The 27,208-nt window shown below is 42.4% G+C and overlaps 1 protein-coding gene across 2 annotated transcripts in view; it reads right to left on the reverse strand.

Moving 5' to 3' along the window:
- Positions 1-17,510: 17,510 nt before the first annotated feature.
- Positions 17,511-27,208, reverse strand: part of letm1 (leucine zipper-EF-hand containing transmembrane protein 1) — a 79,101-nt gene continuing 69,403 nt past the window's right edge. For both annotated transcript variants that reach the window (XM_055654029.1, XM_055653958.1), the window contains 3 exons: positions 25,777-25,970; positions 24,834-24,972; positions 17,511-20,407 (listed from right to left, as the gene is read on the reverse strand). In XM_055654029.1, the coding sequence (XP_055510004.1) occupies positions 20,255-20,407; positions 24,834-24,972; positions 25,777-25,970 (486 nt within the window). In that variant the 3' untranslated portion in view covers positions 17,511-20,254. The remainder of the gene's footprint in view (positions 20,408-24,833; positions 24,973-25,776; positions 25,971-27,208) is intronic.

Raw genomic sequence — 27,208 nt, forward strand, 5'->3', positions numbered from 1 at the left:
TATATGAGCTTGTAGGAGGTGCAAGTAAACCTCCTGCCTCGCCTGAAAGGACTGTCTGGGTCCCTGGTCAGAGTCGAGGGAAGAGGTAAAGGGACAAGTGTTGCATCTCCTGCGGTTGCAGACACGCGAGCACAGGGGAGCAGTGTAAAAACGTACTGAATAAATTAACTCTGAACTAGAATTTAAATCGAAGTTATGAATTATTAATCAATGCATCCTTCCAGGCTCTGCTTTCACTCAGGATCTGTGGATTGTTTCTTCTGCAGAGGCAGGAATTAACATGAATAGCTGAAGCAATTCATTTCAGCGGCGGTCGGTCGCGTGCAATGTGATTAGGTTGTGTTTGACAGTGTCTCTCGCACCCCTGGACTCTTGTTGTCGACACCGCGTCCGCTACCTGGGGACAGGCTCTAATTGGCCTGCCTCAGGGAGCTCCAGTCTTCACTATTTGCTTTGTCTTACACGTACAGTTCGAGGTCATTCGCCTCCTCTTCATGTGAGCACGCTTGCCACGAAGCCCAGGCCAAAGGGGATTAAACAGGTTCCCACTGTGTACCCAAGGAGAATGGTGCTGCTTAAACTGTTCTCTCTACCCTGTGCTACATTAACCAACAAAGCTGAGTGTTGTGTGAACCGGTCACACACCTGACTCCAGAACAATACTCCACATATACCCTCCTGTAGTCGAACATTAGCACTGCTTCGCCCACCTCGACTGTGCATCATTCCCCCATTTACCCTCCTCTTCCTACTCAGACACAGCAGCTCCTTTTATTTAATTCCGCATTACCCTGGCTTTTACCCATGTCCAGCCTCAGCAAAGTTCCAATCCCTGACATGCTCCACACTCCCCAGTACCTTGATGACAATCCGCAGATCTTTACCCTCTGTGACAGGCTTCACTCCCACAGTGAGGACTTCACTCCCTCAGACAATAGGCAATAGACAATAGGTGCAGGAGTAGGCCATTCGGCCCTTCGAGCCAGCACCGCCATTCAATGTGATCATGGCTGATCATCCCCAATTAGTACCCCGTTCCTGTCTTCTCCCCATATCCCCTGACTCCGCTATTTTTGAGAGCCCTATCTAGCTCTCTCTTGAAAGCATCCAGAGAACCGGCCTCGACCGCCCTCTGAGGCAGAGAATTCCACAGACTCACCACTCTCCGTGAGAAAAAGTGTTCCCTCGTCTCCGTTCTAAATGGCTTACTCATTATTCTTAAACTGTGGGCCCTGGTTCTGGACTCCCCAAACATCGGGAGCATGTTTCCTGCCTCTAGCGTGTCCAAACCCTTAACAATCTTATATGTTTCAATGAGATAGCCCCTCATCCTTCTAAACTCCACAAGCCCAGCTGCTCCATTCTCTCAGCATATGACAGTCCCGCCATATAACCATATAACAATTACAGCACGGAAACAGGCCATCTCGGCCCTTTTAGTCCATGCCGAACACGTATTCTCCCCTAGTCCCATCTACCTGCACTCAGACCATAACCCTCCATTCCTTTCCCATCCATATAACTATCCAATTTATTTTTAAATGATAAAATCGAACCTGCCTCCACCACCTTCACTGGAAGCTCATACCACACAGCTACCACTCTCTGAGTATCCCGGGAATTAACCTTGTAAACCTATGCTGCACTCCCTCAATAGCAAAAATGTCCTTCCTCAAATTAGGGGACCAAAACGGCACACAATACCCCAGGTGTGGTCTCACTAGGGCTCTGTACAACTGCAGAAGGACCTCTTTGCTCCTATATTCGATTCCTCGTGTTATAAAGGCCAACATGCCATTCACTTTCTTCACTGCCTGTTGTACCTGCACGCTTACTTTCATAAACTGATGTACAAGGCCCCCCCAGATCACGTTGTACTTCCCCTTTTCCCAATTTGACGCCATTTAGATAGTAATCTGCCTTCCTGTTTTTGCTACCAGTGGATAACCTCACATTTATCCGCATTAATCTTCATCTGCCATGCATCTGCCCACTCCCCCAACCTGTCCAAGTCACCCTGCATTCTCATAGCATCCTCCTCACAGTTCACACTGCCACCCAGCTTTGTGTCATCTGCAAACTTGCTAATGTTACTTTGAATCCCTTCATCCAAATCATTGATGTATATTGTAAATAGCAGCGGTCCCAGCACCGAGCCTTGTGGTACCCCACTAGTCACTGCCTGCCATTCTGAAAGGGACCTGTTAATCCCTACTCTTTGTTTCCTGTTTGTCAACCACTTCTCTATCCATGTCAGCACTCTACCCCCAATACCATGTGCCCTAATTTTGCCCACTAATCTCCTATGTGGGAACTCATCAAATGCTTTCTGAAAGTCCAGGTACACTACATCCACTAGCTCTCCCTTGTCAATTTTCCTAGTTACATCTTCAAAAAATTCCAGAAGATTAGTCAAGCATGATTTCCCCTTTGTAAATCCATGCTGACTCGGACTGATCCTGTTACTGCTATCCAAATGTCCGGCTATCTCATCTTTTATAATTGACTCCAGCATCTTCCCCAACACTGATGTCGGGCTAACTGGTCTATAATTCCCTGTTTTCTCTCTCCCGCCTTTCTTAAAAAGTGGGATAACATTAGCTACCCTCCAATCCACAGGAACTGATCCAGAGTCTATAGAACATTGGAAAATTATCACCAATGCATCCACGATTTCAAGAGCCACTTCCTTAAGTACCCTGGGATGCAGACCATCAGGCTCTGGGGATTTATCAGCCTTCAGTCCCATCAGTCTAACCAACACCATTTCCTGCCTAATGTGGATTTCCTTCAGTTCCTCCGTCACCCCAGATCCTCTGGCCACTACCATATCAGGAAGATTGTTTGTTTCCTCCTTAGTGAAGACGGATCCAAAGTACCTGTTCAACACATCTGCCATTTCCTTGTTCCCCATAATAAATTCACCTTTTTCGGTCTTCAAGGGTCCGACTTCGGTCTTAACTAATGTTTTCCTCGTCACGTACCTAAAGAAGCTTTTACTATCCTCCTTTATATTCTTCGTACCTCATCTTTTCTCCCCGTATTGTCTTTTTGGTTATCTTCTGTAGTTCTTTAAACATTACCCAATCCTCTTGCTTCCCGCTCATCTTTGCTACCTTGTACTTCTTCTCTTTAGTTTGTATACTGTCCCTAACGTCCCTTGTCAGCCATGGTCGCACCTTACTCCCCTTGGAATCTTTCTTCCTCCTAGGAAGGAACTGACCCTGCACCTTCTGTATTATTCCTAGAAACACCTACCATTTTAGTTCCACTGTCATCCCTCAGCTAGGGCTTCACTCCCTCACTCCGTCAGCGAGAGCTTCACTCCCTCAGTAAGAGCGTCACCCTCACTCCCTGAGTGAGAGCTTCACTCCCTCACACAGCATGTTGCTGCTCCTACATTTGTTTATCTATATTCTCACTCTGCAACTGCTGCCAAGAAGTCATTAACTTTGAATGTTAGTTCAGTTTCCATCCCATATATGTGGCCTAAATGCTGAGTATTTCCAACATTATTATTTTTATTTTAGAATTCCTGCAACTATAGGCTTTTATTTGCAGAATTATTTTTCCAAGAAGACAAAATAGAACTGGAGGAATTTTTGACTAAAACCCAATGCTGGATTGGACTATAGATTTATTAAATTAATTGAAATATATCCAGAGCTGCTGTGTTGGGATTTGAACATGTTTCCAGCTCATTAACCTAGTTCTATGGATTATTAGACTACTAATGTGGGCACTATGATAAACCCCCAAGGAATACATGGAGGTGGTTGTAGATTGAGGCAGAGTTAGTTCCATGGTGATAGAAAGTAGGAGTCATACAGCATGGAAACAGACCGTTCAGTCCAACTTGCCCAAGCCGACCAAAATGCCCCATCCACACTAACCATATAACCATATAACAATTACAGCACGGAAACAGGCCATCTCGGCCCTACAAGTCCATGCCGAACAAATTTTTTTCCCCTTAGTCCCACCTGCCTGCACTCATACCATAACCCTCCATTCCCTTCTCATCCATATGCCTATCCAATTTATTTTTAAATGATACCAATGAACCTGCCTCTACCACTTCCACTGGGAGCTCATTCCACACTGCCACCACTCTCTGAATAAAGAAGTTCCCCTCATATTACCCCTAAACTTCTGTCCCTTAATTCTGAAGTCATGTCCTCTTGTTTGAATCTTCCCTATTCTCAAAGGGAAAAGCTTGTCCACATCAACTCTGTCTATCCCTCTCATCATTTTAAAGACCTCTATCAGGTCCCACCTTAACCTTCTGCGCTCCAGAGAATAAAGACCTAACTTATTCAACCTATCTCTGTAACTTAGTTGTTGAAACCCAGGCAACATTCTAGTAAATCTCTTCTGTACTCTCTCTATTTTGTTGACATCCTTCCTATAATTGGGCGACCAAAATTGTACACCATACTCCAGATTTGGTCTCACCAATGCCTTGTACAATTTTAACATTACATCCCAGCTTCTATACTCAATGCTCTGATTTATAAAGGCTAGCATACCAAAAGCTTTCTTTACCACCCTATCTATATGAGATTCCACCTTCAAGGAACTATGCACGGTTATACCCAGATCCCTCTGTTCAACTGTATTCTTCAATTCCCTACCATTTACCATGTACGTCCTATTTGATTTGTCCCACTAGTCCCACTTGCCTGGGTTTGGCCCATATCCCTCTAAACCTGTCCTACAAATGTACCTGATCTAATGTATTTTATGGAAAAATGCATCCACCCCAACGCTTAAAATGTGGATCACAAGAATGACTGAGACGCTACATCTTGAAGATATGAGACTCGCTTTAGCAGGAAAATCAGAGCAATTTTTAAAGATATGGCCTTTCATTGATTCATTACAAGTATAGTATGGTGCAACACAACTCTGGAAGTAAACCGATTCACGGACCGGGTGATGGGTGTGGTGAGAAATGAAGCAGGTATATCAAAACGTAAAGGTCCCTTTTTTCTTTTCTTTATTATTTTTGTCTTTTGTCTTCTTATTCTTCTATAGGCTTTTACTTATTCACTCCTGGACTGCACTATCTGGTAGTCTAGTGGTTTACACATTCACTATTTCTTTCACTTTCTCTCTTTCTCGCTCTTTTTCTCTTGTTCTATCTCGTTCTTGTTAAATTTAAAATGGAAGATATACATTAAATGTATTTTGTCATCTGCCGTGGTTTATACTACTGTACACTGGTTCTAATAAAAATATTTATTAAAAAAAAATTATAATAATAATGTATTTTTAATGTTGTTATAGTACCTTCCTCAACTTCTTCCACCGGCAGCTTGTTCCATAAACCCACCACCCTGTGTGTGAATTATTCCCATTTATCCCGCTTCTTTTTAAATGTTACAATTGTACATAGTACTACCCTGCCAGTGTATTCCAGACCCCAAGTACATGCCACGCAAAAATAGTTTATGTCACTTTTGTTTTTGTTTTTTTGCCAATCATCTTCATCTCTTATCCCATCTAATTATCTCTCTCACTCTATCTTTTATGATTTTAAATACATCTTGAGGGTATCCTCACAACCTTTCCTGAACAATCCCAGTTTGTCTGTTCTATCTATCCCACGTAACTGGAGTCTCCCATCCCAGAAAACCTTTTCCTAAACGTTGGTCACTGCATCAATCTGCTCTCGTTCGCTAGCACCATCAAAATAGTGAACAGATTCAATATCAACTTAGGCTAAGTTCATACGTTTAAAAAAAAAACAGCCCATCGCCAATACTTCACAGAACGTGAATGGAGTGAACTAAATTAAACTCATCTTTAATATACTCGTATATTGCCTCCCCAGCATCCCTCTCTCTTCCCCTTACCAGATCATTTGCATCTTAAATTGTGATACATCTGAGCTGCTATATTTTAATGACTACAGTTCATGACTAAAGCTGTTCATGGCAGCGGCTCATAGTCATCTCCTCAATGAAGGTTTGTGATTAGGTGGCACCTGCAACTGTTGCAGCCGTTATCCACTGCCTACAAGTTAATAAACACAATGCCTTTTGTTGATTTCAGATGCCACAGAGTCAAGGTAAATGTGCAAGCTCCTTACATTTCCATTCTGAGAAGGAACACAGGTTAACCCTGCTGTCAAGCACGTCCACCTGGAGGATGTGGCCAAGTCCTGTGGTGCAACATGAAGCCATGTCCTACTGATTCAAGCACTACCACTGAGCCAAGCACTTCATCACAGAATGATAAAACTTTTAAAATATTTACAAAGTGAAAGGTAAGGACACGAATATCAAGATATTGGGCAGCACAGTGGCGCAGCGGTAGAATTGTCACCTTACAGTGCTAGGGACCCGGGTTTGATCCTGACTACGGGTGCTGTCTGTATGAAATTTGTACGTTCTCCCTGTGACTGCATAGATTTTCTCTGGGTGTTCCAGTTTCCTCCCAAATTCCAAAAAAATGCAGGTTTGTAGCTTAATAGGCTTCGGTATAAACTGTAAATTGTCCCTAGTGTGTAGGATAGTGCTGGGGTGATTGCTGGTCGGCACGGACTTAGTGGTCCGAAGAGCCTGTTTCCGTGCTGTATCTCGTCTAATGTTAAAATATTACTTTACAGCAATAAAGATTTTCATATTCAAAGTGCTTCTTCCAATGATCCAAACCAAATTATATCTGAAGATTGTGGAGGTCATTAGTAATATTTCAGCTTAAAGACTTATTTATTGTGGAGCGTGACTTAACAGTGTACCCAGCAAGAAAGCAGCCCCCCAGATGCATTAAATACTTTATCAGAGAAATCACAAGAGTATTTGGCATGAATACTTTGGAAAATATTCTCAACTAGAACACAGAGTATGCTGAAGTGAAATTCTGCTGTGAATCTCTTGTTTCCCCACTCTGAATAGATGGTTATAGAGACACTGGGAAACTGTGTGATCAATGTACTGGTTCCCTCTCTCAGCTTTTCCACTCAAATTGCACCTGATGAGTGCAAGGGGTTTGTCGCTGAAACTAAATGTTGGGTCACCAATATCTTTTTCTGCACAAAATCAAATGACACAAATACAAAAATTAAACACACTGGAAACACTCAGCAGGTCAGGCAGAACTAGTGGAAAAACAGGGCTAATGTCTCAGGCTTTCAGCACAACTGGGAAAGAGAGAAATCTCAAAGAAGGGTTCCAACCTGAAACATTACCCATTCTTTTTCTCCAAAGATGCTGCCTGGCCCGTTGAGTTACTCCAGCATTTTTGTGTCTATCTTCAAGAGAGAAAACAAGTTGGTTTTAAGATGCAGAGAGGATGGGAAAAGGATTGGATAAGACATGGAATACATCTCTTGATAGGAGAGCCATGCAAATAAACTGTGTGCAAGCCATCTGGTTAATAATGTAAGAGTGAAGTGGGAAAAAATAAAAGGAACAGATTAAAGCTGTGAAATGCAGGTCATCTGAAGAAGGGTCTCGACCCAAAACTTCACCCATTCCTTCTCTCCAGAGATGCTGCCTGTCCCGCTGAGTTACTCCAGCTTTGTGAGTCAATCATAAGAAATGGATAGCTGGAGTCAATTATTAAAGAAGTTATAACGGTGCATTTGGAAAGCAGGAAAAGTATTGGTCCAAGTCAGCATGGATTTATGAAGGGGAAATCCTGCTTGACTAATCTGGAATTTTTTTGAGGATGTGACAAGTAAAATGGATGAAGGAGAGCCAGTGGATGTAGTGTATCTGAACTTTCAGAAAGCCTTTGACAAGGTCCCACACAGATTAATGGGCAAAATTAGAGCACATAGTATTGGGAGTAGGGTATTGACATGGATAGAGTATTGGTTGGCAGACAGGAAACAAAGAGTAGGAATAAACGGGTCCCCGTCAGAATGGCAGGCAGTGGCGAGTGGAGTGCCGCAAGGCTCTGTGCTGGGGCCGCAACTATTTACAATATATATTTATGATTTAGATGATGGAATTAAAAGTAACACTAGCAAATTTGCAGATGAGACAAAGCTTGGTGGCAGTGTGAACTGCGAAGAGAATGTTAGGAGGTTGGAGGGTGACTTGGAGAGATTGAGTGAGTGGGCAGATGCATGGCAAATGCAATATAATGTAGAACAATGTGAGGTTATCCACTTTGGTGGCAAGAACAAGGAGGCAGATTATTATCTCAATGGTATCAGATTAGGAAAAAGGGAAGTGCAACGACCTGGGTGTCCTTGTACACCAGTCACTGAAAGTAAACAGGCAGATGCAGCAGTCAGTTAAGAAAGCCAATGGCCTTCATAACAAGAGGATTTGAGTATAGGAATAAAGAAGTCCTTCCGCAGTTGCATAGGGCCCTGGTGAAGCCACATCTGGAGTATTGTGTGCAGTTTTGGTCTCCTAAATTGAGGAAGGACATCCGTGTGATTGAGGCAGTGCAGCATAGGTTCACGAGGCTAATCCCCTGGATGGCGGGACTGTCATACGAGGAAAGATTGGAAAGACTGGGCTTGTATTCACTGGAATTTAGGATGAGATGGGATCTTATAGGAACATATAAAATTATAAAAGGACTGGACAAGCTAGATGCAGGAAAAAAAATACCATTGTTGGGTGAGTCCAGAACCAGGGTCCACAGTCTAAGAATAAAGGGGAAGCCATTTAAAAGTGAGATGAGAAAAAACTGGATGGATTTAAAAGAGATAGATCGAGATTTGGTGGCGAGTGGAATCAAGAGATATGGGGAGAAGGCAGGTACGGGTTACTGATTGTGGATGATCAGCCATGATCACAATGAATGGCGGTGCTGGCTCGAAGGGCCAAATGGCCCACACCTCCACTATTTTCTATGTTTCTAACCATTTCTCAGCCCACCTAGCCAACTAATCAAGATCCTGCTGCAAGTTTTCGCAACCATCTTCAATTTCTTTGACTCTCTGAGAAGAACAGCAAATATCAGCAGGTCTGCTGGAGAGTAAGAATTTGAAACAAGATTGGGAAGGAGGGAGATTCACTGCAATATGTCAAGCCAGCTGACTCAGGCAGGCAGGCAATCTTTATGTTGAACATGACTCTTTCAAGGAGTCGCCCAGAAACATAACCGTACAAATGTTGTTTTTGATATAGTGCCCAAGATTTGACGACTTGATACTTGGGAGGTTAATATTGCAAAATATGAAGGGAAATTCACTGGAATATGACAAGCCAGCTGACTCAGACAGGGAGGTTAATATTGCAAAATATTAAATGGGCACTGCTTCCATAATTAATGTCATAAGTAAAGTATTGTCATAAGTAAAGACTCTTGGATTTTCTAGGTCTGGATTGATGAGAATGTCCAGGTGGTCCAGGGGCTAATTAGCATCAAATGCAGGGCAGTGTTGAATTAAAACTCCATCCCACCTCAAGGGAAAATAACCCATTGACACTGCCACATGGGGCCCTAACAAATAACAGAAACCCCCCAAAACATGAGAACGTCTTCAATCTATGTCTCCTCCCGTCCAAATCAAGGTCACTCCAAACTCACTCACAGATGGTGCTTGCATATATCAACATTCATAGTGTCTAGTGAAGGGCCTCGACCCCAAACATCAGCTATTCCTTTTCTCCGGAGATGCCGCCTGGCCCGCTGAGTTACTTTTTGTGTCTATCTTTGCAGATGGAGTTGTGTTTGATTTTCAGCTCAACATTGAAGCACATCACGGAAGCTTTACACCAACCACCCACAAATTTACTCTATCCATTGCTCAACTGTCTTCCTAATAACAAAGGTGCATGATCTTCACCCAGAAAATATGAACCACTTCTCATATCTCAGTAGTTGTGCCTCCATGAAGGCAGATATCAACGACTGTTTTCACCATCACATTCGGTATGCCAGCATTGCCGAAGACCACATGAGAAAGAGTGCGTGAAGATCAAGTCCCAAAACCTGGCACTTGGTTCTACTGAGAAAAACTGATTGCTGTCCTTCTACATTCAAGTTCAAGTTCAAGTGAGTTTATTGTCATGTGTCCCTGTATAGGACAATGAAATTCTTGCTTTGCTTAAGCACACAGAAAATAGTAGGCATTTACTACAAAACAGATAAATGTGTCCATATACCATGATATAAATATATACACACATGAATAAATAAACTGATAAAGTGCAAATAACAGAAAGTGGTTATTAATAATCAGAGTTTTGTCTGAGCCAGGTTTAATAGCCTGATGGCTGTGGGGAAGTAGCTATTCCTGAACCTTGTTGTTGCAGTCTTCAGGCTCCTGTACCTTCTACCTGAAGGTAGCAGGGAGATGAGTGTGTGGCCGGGATGGTGTGGGTCTTTGATGATACTGCCAGCCTTTTTGAGGCAGCGACAGCGATAAATCCCCTCGATGGAAGGGAGGTCAGAGCCGATGATGGACTGGGCAGTGTTTACTACTTTTTGTAGTCTTTTCCTCTCCAGGGCGCTCAAATTGCCGAACCAAGCCACGATGCAACCGGTCAGCATGCTCTCTACTGTGCACCTGTAGAAGTTAGAGAGAGTCTTCCTAGACAATCCGACTCTCCGTAATCTTCTCAGGAAGTAGAGGCGCTGATGAGCTTTTTTGATAATTGCATTAGTGTTCTCGGACCAGGAAAAATCTTCAGAGATGTGCACGCCCAGGAATTTGAAGTTCTTGACCCTTTCAACCATCGACCCGTTGATATAAATGGGGCTGTGGGTCCCCCTCCTACTCCTTCCAAAGTCCACAATCAGTTCCTTGGTTTTGCTGGTGTTGAGGGCCAGGTTATTGCGCTGGCACCATATGGACAGTTGCTCGATCTCCCTTCTATATTCTGACATCCCCATCAGTGATACGCCCCACAATAATGGTGTCGTCAGCGAACTTGATGATGGAGTTCGCACTGTGGTTCTCTATGCAGTCATGAATATAGAGCGAGTACAGCAGGGGGCTGAGCACGCAGCCTTGAGGTGCTCCCGTGCTGATTGTTATCGAGGGTGACACATTTCCACCAATACGAACAGACTGTGGTCTGTGGATGAGGAAGTCGAGGATCCAGTTGCAGAGGGATGCGCAGAGACCCAGTTCTGCGAGTTTGGTAACCAGTTTGGAGGGGATGATTGTGTTAAATGCAGAGCTGCAATCAATGAATAACAGCCTGACATGAGTTTTTGTTGTCCAAGTGGTCCAGTGCGGAGTGGAGGGCCAGCGAGATCGCATCCACCGTTGATCTGTTGAGGCGGTACGCGAACTGCAGTGGGTTTTTCTGAGGCATGGGGGGGGGGGATTTAAAAAAGTAATGGCCCAAAAAGAGTAACCATGAGCATCTATATTATTCACTCAGAAAATATAAGGTTTGATTACAGGGATTTTGGCCAAATTATTTTTATGCTTATTTTCAATTTTCACTTTCAGATGAATCCAGAGCTCCCCCTGATGGCAGAACGGGAAAGGTTGTGATATTGGAATAATACAAGGGCTGAGAATCTGAGAAAACCCAAGGAATGTGCATCAATGTAAATTAACAAAGTAATGGCAAGATAAATATAAATTGTACCAATTAACATAAGGTTATTTTTCACGGTTTTCTGCCTTTCAGCTTCTGTTGAATGTTGCTTCTTTCAAGCCAGAACCATCTTAAATTGCTTAAAACTGCCTTCGTTATGCAGCAGTAACAAAATTAGAAGCAAAAAACTGCTGATGTTGGTTTACAGTATATTAAAGATATACTCAGCAGGTCAGGCAGAATCTCTGGAGAAAAAGTTATCCAGTAACACTGCTGCTCTTATCCTAGAAGGGGGCCATCAAGTCCATCTAGTCAATGCCAGAGCGGAGAAAACCCATCCCCCTGCTGACTTTTCCTGACTTTTCCTCATAAGTCTACTACTCGCCGACACAATGGGAACAATTTACAGTGGCCACCTAACCTGCCAATTGCACATTTTTGGGAGGAAACCGGAGCACCTGGTGGAGGGTCACCAAGTGTTGGCGGATATAAAGTGGTGGAGTAATTCAGCAGGTCCAGCAGCATCTCTGGAAAACATGAATAGGTGACGTTTCGGGTCAGGACCCTTCTTCTGTCTGAGTAGCCGCCTGACCTTGAGTTACTCCAGCACATTGTTTTATGGAAACCAGCATCTGCAGTTTATCGTTGCTACAAATATTGGAGGGTATCCCTTTATCTGGACATCCGGTGGCGCTGTTGCTAGCTGCATCCGCATTCAGTCCGGTATCTTTTTGGTTTTTTTTGTTATGTTGAAGTGCGTTTTCTGTGGGGTTTTTTTAATGTCTTTACGTGGGGGAAGACGGTACGGTAAGTGGGATACCGTCCTTCAGTCGCTTCCTGGAGAGTCGCGTCCTCGCCTCCCCCCCTCAGCGGCCTGCCTACTGGATTGGTGCGGTCTATCCTGCCGGGACCGACCAGAGCTCGAGTAGCGGCGGCGCAGCGCTGGATACATCGCGGGGCAAGCGATGCCTTACCGGGGATCGCCGTTTGGATCCCCGGAGTGCTGGGCCTGCTGCATCGACATGGCGGAGCTGTGGTTCGCGGAGCTCCCAACGCGGGTGGTGCTGACCAACATCGCGGAGTCCTGCGACTCCGCCCGGCTTGGCCTGTGAACTCGGGAGCCGCGGACTCTGGTGGGAGGCGGCTGATCTAGAGGTCCGGGCCGCTGACGATGTTCTCCGTCGGAGTTTCATCGTTCCCGGCTTGAGGGCCCGAGTATCGGGCCGCCCATGGCGACGATTGCAGGTGCTCGGGAGGCCCCGAGCACGGGTGAACATCTGGGAAGATCGGCGGGGACGCTGGCTGGGCTATGGCACCTTCCCCAACTTTGGTGCCACTGTGGGGTTATGTTGTGTCATGTGTTTGTGCTTTTTCAAAATATGTTTTATTTATATATTATTTATTTTTATGATACCCGACTGTAAGGAAAATCCATTTTGTTGTCTCTTATGAGATAACGACAATAAATTGAATACAATACGGATACAATACAATTAAGGTGAGAGGGGCAAAGTTTTGTGCAGGGCAACATTATTTTTAAAATACAGAGGGGATTGAGTGCCTAGAGCACCTGCCAAGGTGGTGGTTGAGGTAGATACAATAGAGGCATTTAAGAGACTTTTAGACAAGCATATGGTTATGCAGGTAATGGAGGGATGTGGATTATGTACAGGTAGATTAGATATGGTCTTGGCATCATGATCCGTATGATATTGTGGGCTGAAGGGCCTGTTCTTATACTGTTCTATATTCTATCATCCACGAGAACATCACGGCATTTAATGTAACTGATAGTTCACCCATTGAAGATATATGGGTGGAGCTAAGAAATTAAAAAGATGATGACCACCTTATTGGGAGTGTATGATAGGCCCCTTAATAATCAACAGGAATTAGAAAGACATTTGCCAGGCCCTCTCGTCGGGACGGTCGAACATACTCCGCGGCTTGGAGGTCCCAAATCGGCGCTTTCCTACCGGAGACCGCGGCTTCAGGATGTTGCAGGCCGCAGTCGGGGCTCCTCTCTGGCTGTCCCCAGTAAGGGAACCCAGGCTCCAGATGGAAAGTCCATGCCATGCCCACGGCTAGAAGCTCCGCAGACAGCCGCTTCAGGATGTTATAGGCCGCGGGCCGGCGATCAAGAGCTCTTCTCAGGGAATCCCCAACGAGGGATCCCAGGCACCAGAAGCCGTGCCCGCGGCATGAAGCTCCGCTTCAGGATGTAACAGTCCGCTACCCAGCGATCGTAGCACTCCCTTCTGGCGAACCCGGGAATGGTTCGCCCGCTCCGCGATGAAAAGTCCACGCTATGCCTGCTGCTGAAACTCTGGGCCCGACTCCGGAAAGGCCGCTCAAATCCATGGTCTTAGGCTGCGAGGGAGGCAACATGGAAAAAGTCGCCTCTCCGTGGAGGAGTCAACCGAAAGCGATTGCCGCCTTATGCCCGCTCACTACCCCCCACACAAGACACACCGAGACACTAAAAACACAAAAAAGTAGAAATAAGAGGGTCTGACAAGGAGTAGGGCAAAGCTTGACCAACTCTAAGGAAATTGGGAACGACAAATGATTTAAGTATCAGTGGGCGAGCCTTTTGTGACTGACAAGCATATTTCTATTAGCTTTAAGATAGTTATGGATGGGACAGGGTGGGCCCACAGTTAAAGTTCGGAATTGGGGCAAGGCCAACTTTGATATTGGACAAGAATTTTCTAAACATATTGAGGTGAAAGGTCCATTCCTGTGCTGCACTGTACTTTTAAATAAAGTCTCTGATAGCGAGTGGAACATGGGGCATAAGGAGCCACTTATGCTCTGCCATTGCACCATCTGCTGGTGATGTAGATGTTATTCACTTTTCCAATAGATCAGATATTTAATTGTAACAATTGCTATAAGCTCCAATAATCCTTTATCTGACTATTCAGCAAATCTGGTGGTTTGGTGCCTTGTTCAGTGATGTTTCCTGCACACACCCTAAACTCAACTGGTTCACAAGGTACCCAGAAACTCAGAGGCCTTTGTACCCAAATTGGACAGGCAGCATCTCTGGAGAGAAGGAATGGGTGAGTTTTCGGGTCGAGAATCGTTTTCAGACTAAATCCTATGCACCATTTATACCTACTGGGTTTACTCGAAATTTTCTAATATTTAAAAAATCTTAAGATATTGTAAAATGTTTTAATTACATTTCTAACACTATTTCTGTGCCACAATATCAGCAGGTAATTGGGAAAAACACCCCCCCTGTAGGTTCCCCACCAAATCACAACACATTCTGACATGACTGCTGGAATGCCTTACCCAACAGCACCATGGGTGAGTCTTTCCTTGGTGAACCTCAGTATCTGCACTTCTTTGTTTCTACACAGTAAGTAGAACCATCACTCCTTACCTGGATGAAGGTAGCTCCAAAACAGCTCAAAAGCTACAATCAGGCCAACCTGCTTGGATGGAGCCACATCACCACTTAAAACTGGTGAGTATGTGTGCGCATAATCTCTTCCCCAAGAATGATTTTCCAATTATACAAAATATTACACAATGAAGAGCAAATTCCACAACGATCATTAACTAGAAATACTAACCAGTTTCTCTTCTAATGATGCAACTTGACTCGTTAATTTAGTTCCAGCATTTTAATTAGAATAGAGAACGGGTGAGAGATAAGACTTTTGCCTTCTATCACAGTGAGGAAGTGTTTGGGGATTCACTGTTTGTGTGAAATTGTGTAATTGTGTGCTTTGGTTTTTTTTTGTTTGTGTTATGGATGAATGAATGAATGAATGCCTTTATTGTCATTGCACATGGTACGAAATTTAAAAATCAATCCCACGGTGCGATTCACAAGAGCAGTTTTAAATATATAAGATAAGGTAAAAATACATACATATAAAAAAATTAGAGATAAATAACAATAACAGCTGAGGTAGAACCATTCAGTTGAATGTGAGTGTTATTTCTTATTTTGCATTGTTAAGTTCACGTATGGCTATGGGGTAGAAGCTGTCTCCGAGTCTGTTTGTGCGAGTTTTGAAAGACCTGTACCGTCTGCCAGAGGGCAGCAGGTGGAACAGGTTGTGTCCAGGGTGGGAAGGGTCCTTCAGGATGTTGGCTGTCCTGCCAAGGCAGCGAGAGCTGAAGATGTCCTTCAGGGAGGGCAATGGGCAGCCAGTGATTTTTTGTGCGGTGTTGATGACCCTTTGAAGGGCTCTCCTGTCCGCTGCAGAGCAGCCGGCATACCATGTGGTTATACAGTACACCAGCACACTCTCGATGGAGCAGCGGTAGAAGGACACCAGCAGCTTCTCCTCCAGGTTGTTTTTCCTGAGGATCCTCAGAAAGCAGAATCGCTGCTGGGCCTTCTTGACTGCTGTGGTGGTGTTTGTAGTCCAGGAGAGATCCTCCGTAATTTGTGTGCCCAGGAATCTGAAGTCTGAGACCCTTTCCACACAGTCCCCATTGATGAATAGGGGTTTGAGGGCTGCACTGTTCTTACTGACTGCAGAAACAGAATTTTGTTTGAACTTGTGTTCAAATGACAATAAACGATTCTGATTTTTAGTCCAGTTATATCCCCTACACAAAATGGAAGCTCCTTACATCTAACATGCCAGGCTCTTTCAAAATCTTTAAGTTTTTCTGATTAGTACATCTGTTATCTTCCATAGTTTTCTATTCTTGTTTAACTTGAGATAAAAAATACTTTATGGTTTCCCAAATGTTACATCCACTCGTGTTTCCACATATTAAACATAGAAAATAGGTGAATAGGAGGCCATTCAGCCCTTTGAGCCAGCACCGCCACTCATCGTGAACATGGCTGATCATCCCCTATCAATAACCCGTGCCGGCCTTCTTCCCATATCGCTTGATTCCACTAGCCCCTAGAGCTCTATCTAACTCTCTCTTAAATCCATCCAGTGATTTGGCCTCTGCTGCCCTGTGTGGCAGGGAATTCCACAAATTCACAACTTTCTGGGTGAAAAAGTTTTTTCTCACCTCAGTCTTAAATGGCCTCCCCTTTGTTCTAAGACTGTGGCCCCTGGTTCTGGGCTCTCCCAACATAGGGAACATTTTCCCTGCATCTAGCTTGTCCAGTCCTTTTATAATTTTATATGTTTCTATAAGAACCCCCCCATCATCCTTCTAAACGCCAGTGAATACAAGCCTAGTCTTTTCAATCTTTCCTCATATAACAGTCCAGCCATCCCAGGGGTCAATCTCATGAACCTACGCTGCACTGCCTCAATCACATGGATATCCTTCCTCAAATTAGAACAAAACTACACAATACTCCAGATGTGGTCTCACCAGAGCCCTATACAACTGCAGAAGAACCTCTCTGTTCCTATAGTGAAATCTTTGTTATGAAGGCCAACATTCCATTAGCTTTCTTCACTGCCTGCTGTACCTGCACGGCAACTTTCAGTGACCGGTGTACAAAGACTCCCAGGTCTCGCTGTACCTCCCCCTTCCCTAACCTAACCCCATTGAGATAATAATCTGTCCCCTTGTTTTGCCACCAATGTGGATAACCTCATATTTATCTATATACCTCTAGGAATAAAGATTTGCTCCATTGAAAATGAAAATAACCTTATAATTTACACCTTTGCATTTACAATTTGGGGATATTTACCACACCTGGATTTGATTGCTCCTTGACACCAAATTAATTTCTCAGTAATAAAGCTATTATTCTTTGCATCAGAATGCACCATTTAGCACCGATCTAAATTAAATCTATCAATTACTCATCTATTCTGTAATCTCCTATTTTCTCATCATCAGTTTCTGATGTGATCAATATATTTAGTTTAGTTTAGAGATACAGCAGGAAAGCAGGCCCTTTGGGCCATCGATACCATACCACCCATCAATGACCCATTCACACTAGCTACATGAGGCCCAATGGCAATTATACAGCATTTGCTCCGAGGATAGCTTGTTGGGTCAGTTCATGACTCCTTGACGTTGGGGAAGATTGGATTTCACAGAAATGGAGACATCAATGGGAAAATAAAATTACAATACAATAAGGAAATTTAATTCTTTGTGTTTTAATCATATCGAGTTTCCAATTATTAAACAATTTTAATACTTTGAAGTTAATGTTTTTCGTAGACCAGCCCATTGTTTCAGTTTTAAAAATGTGTCCACGAGATTTTTCAAAGTTCAATGCACTATCTTCTGTATATATAAACATTAAAGCAGGAAAAATCTAATAAAGCAGTACCATGGTTTGTATTTAACAGAAGCAACAAATATGTTGAAGTTACAACAAACTGAATTTTCCATCATCACAAATGCAATTGTTCACTCTCAAAATGTGCACAGGTTTCCACCAGGTATTAACCACGCTGTTAAATTAACAAGTTCCCTTTTAATTTGTTAAATGCTTTACTTGTAAATTGATTTGCACCTGTATTTCCAGGGGGAAGGGATACATTTATTTTGTGATCACAATCATTTCCACAGAAACATTCTTAATTAAATGCTCAGTTTAACTTTTCGGACCTCCTTGTACACCCACCCCCACCCCGCATTTAATTCCAGACTGGGCATAATTCAACCCAATTCCTAAGCACTGAACAGTACATTACTTCAATAGTATGAAATGATCCATTCTCCACATCAACTATCTCTTTGATATCTCAATTAGAATTAACAAATCATTTGTAACGTTATATTGTGGCCTGAAATACAAAAATTGTGCCTTCAGGATCCTTATCTTTAACCAAAGGGCTTACTTGAACAGGTTAGGGACTAAAGGGAATGCATGTAATCAGCTGATATGCCAAATGATCACGTATTATACTTTGCCATAGCTGGAATGAGAGCAGCAGGGAGCAGTGAACAGGTTTGGGGATGAAAACAAAAAATTCAGGACAAATATTTTTGCTGATCAGGTGTTATAACAGAACAAGCAAGATAATGGAGGATGCATCAACCAAAGGGCTAACTAATCACATCATAGCTTAATCACACTTAACACACAATTAAATAGCTTTCTCTTACCAAATTTGTGATCCCACTCACAAACCAATTCAGTGATCCATTTCAGGCACTTTGCTTGCCTTTGAAACTAGTCATAATGCACTTAATATTAAGGTATATGGATCTCATTTTCAATGCACAAAATCATTTGAACTATAACTTATTTATTTAATAAATAATTCCATGCAGATGTTTCTGAAAAATATAAATAGTTATTGGAATAAACCATTTTAACTCAATAAGCTTCATTCGTTTTGAGCTCAGTAGAAAGCAATGGTGACATCTGAAAATATGAAAATGTGTACAAGGGCCAAAAATTGCTTCAGATAAGTTTATCAATGAAGTTTGCATGATGTGTGACATTTAAATAATCTTCAGCCTAAAATTTGCAAGCTTCATTGGTAAAAAGTACATTAGCACGCGAGGCATTTTGACAACGTAATCATTGAGACAACTGATTTAGTTAGAAAAAAAATCCTGATTCTAAACAAAAATGTTGAAAATATCATAAATGACAAATGCAAATAATGCACAGGTAGATAAGTAACTATACAACCCATTTCCTACAGTCTTTAGTTTCATACATCTAGTTTTGGAAATAATTAAGGGTCAATATATATATCCTGGGCGGTACCAAATGGACTGGAACCGTGAAATGCTTCCTCATATCCTACTCACATGGAGCTGCACTTTGAAAACATGCAGTTATGAAGAACTAAAGTTATTAATTGAACTCCATATTCCTATTACCACAAGAATCCAAAAATATTAAATTCGGCAATAAAATTGTAAATAACATCAAATTTCATTAGCCACACTATTTACCCGTTGGTATAGCCCAATTTTGATATATGCATCTCAATTAAAGCAATCACCACAATGTTTGCAAGACAATTACAGGTATAATTTGACAATGGTTTGGATTTTTCCTCCACAAAGTTAACCACTTCAAAAACAAACTTGGGAATATCAGAGTATATATTTTTTTTTAACCTTGATTGACAAATGTATGGTTTGTGCAATGCAAATGAAAGTTTGCACTATGTAGCAGCACACATAAGTAAATAGCTCAAAGGTGATATATTAAAAATGGGTAAGCTATAACTGAAAAGATGCAGCATGATGGGTACATTAGATGTGCCTAAGGATTGCAACAAGCCAGTGGAAATGTTCAAATAATAATTTAGCCCATTCCAAAAATATAAAATATTCTTTAGTCTGATATAATTATCCAATTCCATTGCAGAATGCACAAAGCTTTGGAATTCATACAAAATTAGATTTAATGGACACGGCCACAAGCCAAGGTCTAAAATTTAAATATGCATCAGCAATTATAGCGTTAATAAATAGTGAAATAACTGTGCTCTAGAATTATGCATATTGCAAATATTTCAAGAGATATGACATTCGTTAAACACTATTTGCTGACCTGGATGCTCATTGTAAGTTACTAAGACTGATCATCACCAAGGCTGTGATTTCGTGCTATTTAGTTCATCTATATAAATATTTGAGTTCATCACATCATAACATTTTTTTTATTTGCACTTCAAAAAAGAAACATTTAACCATTGTTTCCAAGCATCTGGAATGGAGGGATTCAATTCTTAATGGAACATTATTTGATTTCTCCAGTAAAATACAGTACTCTACAATTTATCTGCAGTACATACATCCACTTGATTTCTCCAGTTATGCAAATATTTTGACAAAGTTAAAAAAAAAATAAAACAAATGAATTTGATGGGTTCTGATATCACGAGGACTTTATTTATTGAAGCCATTTAGTTCTGGCTTTCTGCCACCTGTTCCTTCTCAGATTTCTCTTTCACTTTCTGCTGTTCAACAACTTTCTCTTCTTTGCGCAGTAATTCCAAAATCTCTGCAACCTGGTTAGTTGAGATGTCCATGTCCTCTTTATCAATTAATTTCACTACCTGCAAAAGAGCGGACAAGACCAAAACTAAGCAATCAACAATTGTGTACAAACATACTACCTCTTACCATCAACACTTTAAAGTTTGTACTTTATTCATTTGCATTGTCCAGACAGAAGTATTAGTGAATGTGCAGTCAGATCGCATAGTTGCAGCCATTTTTAATTGTCTTGCTGCCAGATTTCTTCTGTTGTACCTTGAAGACTCTCAAGTTTTATCCAGACAGAGAACAAGAACACAAAATGGTTCTTACATTATCTTTTGCAGAGGAGAAATGGGGCAATGACTGGGGGAGTGTGTAAAATGTGAAATACCTCTCTATTCCTTGAAATTTAATGCCAGGCTCCTTGCATTAAACATTTAAAGCATAGAACATAGAAAAATAAGTGCAGGAGTTGTCCATTTGGCCCTTTGAGCCAGCACCATGGATGATCATCCAAAAACCTCCTTTTTCCCCCATATCCCTTAATTTCTTTATCCTTGAGAGATAGCCTCTGTATTTCTGTTCATTAAGTCTTCTGCAGACAGTGGTCATTGACAAATAAACACCTGAAGAGTGTTTCTGATCTGTCGGACAGGTGTCTGGGGATTTTGCTTCATTATAGAGAGAATTCTTCTGTCATCAGCTGTTGAGGTTTTCCTTGGCCTGCTGGTCCCTTTGCGATTAGTAAGCTCACCAGTGCTCTTTTGTCTTAATGATGTTCCAAACAGTTGATTTTGGTTAGCCTAAGGTTTGGCAGTTTTATTCTTGTTTCTCAGTCTCATAATGGCTTCTTTGACTTTCATTGGCACAACTTTGGTCCTCGTGTTGATAAACAGCTATAAAAGTTACCAAAGGTGATGGAAAGACTGGAGGAAAGACGAGGTGCTGAGAGATTTCTTATACCGGCATTAAGGAGGCAATTAAACACACCTGAGCCATTACAAACACCTGTGAACCAATGTCCCAAACATTATGGTGCCCTGAAATGGGGGGGACTATATATAAACACTCTTCTCATAAACATACATCCTTTTCGGTCTGAAGAAGGGTCCCGACGTGAAACTCTTCCATTCTTTTCCTCCAGAGATGCTGCCTGACGTGCTGAGTTACTCCAGCACATGGTGTTTTTACATTATTATAAACCAGCATCTGCAGTTCCATATTTCTACTTAAATTAAACATGTGTTGAGTAGAGTTTCGTAACACACAGTTGCTCAGACAACTCTGGAAGCAGCACTTTTCTTTGACATATTCCATGTTTCATCCATACTTGAAACAGCTGCATCAACACAGCACTTTCAGAAGCCAAAGACAGATAACATCTGTTGAGGCTGTGCAGAGTACTTGTTAAAATCTATTGATGTTCAAAAGCACAGAGCAAATAAAACTCCAAAAATACAACTAATAAAAGCACCTGCTTATGAAAGGTTGAAAGCTTTGCTTGGCCTTAGATAGGCTGCTGCTGGGAAACTGAAGCATTCCTTTTCTGTAACTCCTTGCATGGTATGAAGCTGTATCCATTCACAGCAGCTGAGAAGTGTAAGCTATCTGGACATGTTCAATTCTTCTTCTGTCTGGGAAGGGGAGCTGGGAGGGGAGGGGAAGGAGGGAGAAAGCAAGGACTACCTGAAATTGGAGAGGTCAATGTTCACACCGCTGGGGTGTAAACTGCCCAAACGAAATAGAAGGTGCTGCTCCTCCAATTTGCAGTGGGACTCACTCTGGCCATGGAGGAGGCCCAGGACAGAAAGCTTGGATTCGGAATGGGGGGGGGGGGGAGAAGAGTTGAAGTACATGGCCACCGGGAGATCAGGTTGGTTAGTGCGAACCGAACAGAGGTGCTGGGCGAAGTGATCGGCAGGCCTACGCTTGGTCTCACCGATGTAGAGCAGCTGACACTTAGAGTAGCAGATCCAATTGATGAGATTGGAGGAGGTGCAGGTGAACCTCTGCCTCACCTGGAAAGACTGCTTGGGTCCTTGGATGGAGTCAAGGGGGGAGGTAAAGTGCCAAGTGTAGCATTTCCTGGGAGGGAAAGTACCCGGGGTTTGGGTGGGAAGGGACGAATTGACCAGGGAGTTACGGAGTGAGCGGTCTCTGCGGAAAGCCGAAAGAGGAGGGAATGGGAAGATCTGGCCTGTGCTGGGATCCCGTTGGAAGCGGCGAAAATATTGGAGGATTATCTGTTGTAACCAGTAACAGAACTGGAATCATTTCCTAGTCCAGGCAGTTTTTTTCTGAGGTAGTCCTGAGGATTATGAATCGATAAATAGATGTGAAGGACTGAACTGGTCTGTCTATTTTTGAAAGTGTGGGACCTGGAAGATATACTTTTTTGGCATTGGTATTGGTTTATAATTGTCACGTGCATCAAGATATATTGAAAAGCTTTGTTTGCGTGCTATCATGAAATCATGCTGTACCATTAAACTATACACAAGTACAACAGGTGGAGAATAACACTAGAGTGCAGAATATTGTTGCATTAATAGCATTAAAGTTACAGACAAAAGTCCAAGCTCAGGCAATTTGGAAGATTGGGACTACATGCTGGTTTATGGGAGGAAGGAGCAGTAGTTTGCTATCAGCAGGGAAGAAACTATTCCTGAATCTGGTGGCATGTGTTTTCAATTGTCTAATGAGGTGAGAAGTGGGTAATACTGGGGTGAAAGGTCCTTGATCATGTTGGTGAATTTCTCATGGCAGCGTAAAGTGTGGATGGAGTAGCTGATGGGGAGGCTACTCTGTGATGAACTGGGCTACATCCACAATGCTTTGCAGCTTCTTGCAATCTTGGATAGATCTGTTGCCTAACCAAGCCGTGATGCATCACAATATGATGCTTTCTATAGTTAATAAACACCACTGAGAATTGACAATCCACCGACAGAAGAATTAGACATGGCTAAATAACTTGCATTTCTCAGCTGCTGTGAATGGATACAGCCTCAATTGTGCAAGGAGTTACAGAAGGAGGAATGCTGAGCAGATGGTAAGAAACTTTGGAGACGTGCTGAAATTCCCCAAGTCTTTTGAGGAAGTAGAGGCATTGGTCTGCTTTCTTTCTTGGCTGTAGCTTCAATGTAGTTGGCCCGGGATAAAAAGCGTTCTATTATCTCCACTACAGCACCATTGAAGCTGATTGAGTTTGCTTTGCTTCCCGAGGTAAATTACAAGATCCGTGGTCTTGCTGACATCGAGGGAGGGGCTGTCTTCTTGGCATCACGTTACCAAGCTCTCTCTCTCCTTCCTGTACTCAATTTCATCATTGTTTGAGATTAAGCTCACTAACGTGGTGTCATATGCCAACGGGCTGGAGAATTATCATGGAGGATGTTTTGTTGCCTATCCTCACTTATCGTGGTCTATGGGTCAGGAAATCAAGGATCCAGTAGAAGAGGAGGGTGCCCGACTCCTAGTTTCAGGAGTTTGGAGATGTTAATGGCAAAGCTACGTCAATAAATAGCAGTCTGATATAGGTGTTCTTGTTATCGAGATGTTCCAGCAATGTGTATAGGATCAGGGAGATGGCATCTAACATGAACCTGATGCGGTGGCAGGCAAATTGCAGTGGATAAAAGCTGCCTGGCAGGGTGGAATTAATGTGCACCATGACCAGTCTTTTGGACTACGTCACACTGGTGGATGTCATAGCCACTGGATTGCTGCCATTAAGCCATTGCTTAATCTGTATTCAGGGTGAATGAGGTGACAGCGCTAAGCGCTTCTGCTTGTTCTGAGTATAATTTTATGTCATTGATCTTGCAACAGCTTATGAACAACAAGGAACAGACTTCATACTATTAAAAGAGCACAAGAAATCTCTGCATATCGAAAGCAAACAACAACTGACGTTTAGCTGCTAATAATGGCCTTGAACAAAAGGCTACATTGGAACATCACACTTAACTGCTTAGTAAATAACAAAGGACTAGTCCTCTTTCATGGTAAGATGGCGACAGGAACTAGGTGTTTAGACAAAAAAAGCAGCAACTGAACAATGACAGTCATAAGCAAAATCTATGATATTATAATTTCCAAATTAAGGGGCAAGTGACCTCTGCAAGTCAATTGTGATCAAGATACTCCATTCTTATTTCAAAGCTATTTAAAACATCGATAGTCCTCAAATAACACATATACATATGTGTTGTCCTTCCAAGGATTTTTGATTTAATAGGATGACTTAAAGAACTGAAATGAGTTATTTACCCCTTTCTAAAGATGAATTGAAAAATACTAATACAAATAGATCTACATTTGATAAACAAAATCAGGGCAACTCGGATAATAAGGATTCACGACCACGAAAAAATGTTCCTCCCAATTCTTGTGTTTGAGACTAATGTTGAAAATAAAATATACCCCCCATTTAAAACCCCCCACAAATATTAGTATGTTAAACGTTTAGAATGATATGAAAGAGTCTGATTTTGAACTTACTTTAATTACATCATTGATATCAATCCTTCCATCTTTATTTTCATCAAGTGTTTCAGCAATCTTCTGCAACTTGTGCTGTGGTATATTCTGGATCTGCTTCATTGCACTGATCAATTCATTGATGGTGATGAGATGGTCCCTATAGGTGAAATACAACAGTATATAGGAAGCTATTAAAATGAATCTCAACTTGCCACGAGGGCAAGGCAAGGGAACATGCATTAGAATCTTAAATGGTGGACTTCCAAATGCATTTTCCATTACAAGATTGCAGATGCTCAGTAAGCTACCAGCCCTGAAGAACAGTATTTTTATATATTTTATAATTTTAACTGTTGTTTTACCTTGGTGGATAGAAGGGTTATGGAAAATAATTAAAACACACGATTCCTTCTCTATGTTTAAACAAGCTTACAAGCTACACAATTTACAAACCCACTCATTTTTGGAATGTGGGAGAAAAACCAGAGCACCCAGAGGAAACCCACACAGCACAGGGGGAATGTGCAGACTCCACGCAGACATCACACACGGTCAGGATCGAACCCAGGTCCCTGGCATTCTGAAGCAGCAGCTCTACCAGTTGCACCACTGTGCCTCCCCTGAAGACACTTCAGAAAACAAATCACCTCACAGCATCTATTTCCATAGCGTATTCCAAAAACCATGACCCCAAATGAATGTGAAGTTGCGTCTTCCCTGCAATCTGCTTCCAACTTAGCCGATTCTCCAAACATATCATGGAGAGAATATTAAAACTGCATTAGTTTGCAGTCTGCATGGACGCCAGCATAATTTAATTTGTTTAACAGAATAATTGGAGTTTTACATTTGTTATATATTTTTTAAATAGGCACACATTTTTTTTGGAATTTAAACTTGAAATTAAGATCATAATAAATAGCATGAAGTAAAATATTTATCCAGTGTAATATCCACATACCCATCAGGTGGTATTATGCCATTGCCCAATTGACCATCCAGCATCTCTTTGCCGGCTTCCAGCTCACCAATCAGCGTGCCAATTCGACCAATCATCCTGTTTACTCTCTTGGTTAATCGTTTGCTTGCTTTGGACTCCTCCACATCTGTTTCCTTGCCAGTCTTAGATAATTCCTTCATGATCTCCTCCAAACCCTTCAAGGGAACACAAGGAACACATGCAACACGATCTCAATGCCTGGGATAAAACAAATTAAAAAAACGGCACAAACAGATACAAAATATGAAAATCGAGAGAACAGTATCTGAGGACACCGAGGGAAACTAGAGAGGAAATTGAGGGAGCCCTGGCTGAAATTTACGAGTCGTCCTTAAATACAGGAGCGGTGCTGGAAGACTGGAGGGTGGCAAATGTTGTGCCTCTTTTCAAGAAGGGCTGCAGGAAAAATGTTGCGACCTATAGGCCGGTGAGCTTAACATCTGTAGTTGGTAAGTTACTGGAGATAGGATATACAGGCATTTGGATGGGCAAGGGCTGATTAAAGATAGTCAGCATGGTTTTGTACGTGGGAGGTCATGTCCCACAAATCTGACTAATTTTTTTGAAGACGTAACCAAAAAGGTTGATGAGGGCAGAGCTGCAGATGTTGTATACATGGATTCAGTAAGGCATTCGACAAGGTGCCGCATGGCAGGCTGCTCTGGAAGGTTAGATCACATGGGATCCAAGGAGAGATAGCTGAATGGATAGCAAATTGGCTCCATGGAAGGAAGCAGAGGGTGATGGCGGACTGGAGGCCTGTGACCAGTGGTGTGCCTCAGGGTTTGGTGCTGGGCCCCTTACTGTTTGTCATCCACATCAACGATTTGGATGAGAACATACAGGGCAAGATTAGCAGATTTGCTGATGATACAAACGTTAGTGAAGATGGTTGTGAACGATTGCAACAGGATCTGGATCGATTGGCCAGGTGGGCGATGAAATCTAGTTCCGAAAAGTGTGAGGTGGTGCATTTGGGGACGTCGAACAAGGGCAGGACCTGCACAGTAAATGGTAGGCCTCTGGGTAGTGTTGCAGAGCAGTGGGGTCTAGGAGTACAGGTGCATGGTTCCTTGAAGGTCGAGTCACAGGTAGATCTGGTGGTCAAAAAGGCATTTGGTACTTTGGCCTTCATTTGTCAGAGTATTGAGTATAGAAGTTGGGATGTCATCTTGCAGTTGTATAAGAAGTTGGCGAGACCGCATTTAGAATATTGTGTTCAGTTATGTTATAACTGAACTATGCACCATGTTATAGGAAGGATATTGTCAAGCTTGAAAGGGTTTAGAAACGATTTACGAGGATGTTGCCAGGACTAGAGGGTGTGAGCTTTAGGGAGAGGTTGAGTAAGCTGGGTCTCTATTCCATGGAGCACAGGAGGATGAGAGGAGAT

This window comes from Leucoraja erinacea, chromosome 1 (assembly GCF_028641065.1).
Source record: "Leucoraja erinacea ecotype New England chromosome 1, Leri_hhj_1, whole genome shotgun sequence".
Classification (NCBI taxonomy): Eukaryota; Metazoa; Chordata; class Chondrichthyes; order Rajiformes; family Rajidae; genus Leucoraja; species Leucoraja erinaceus.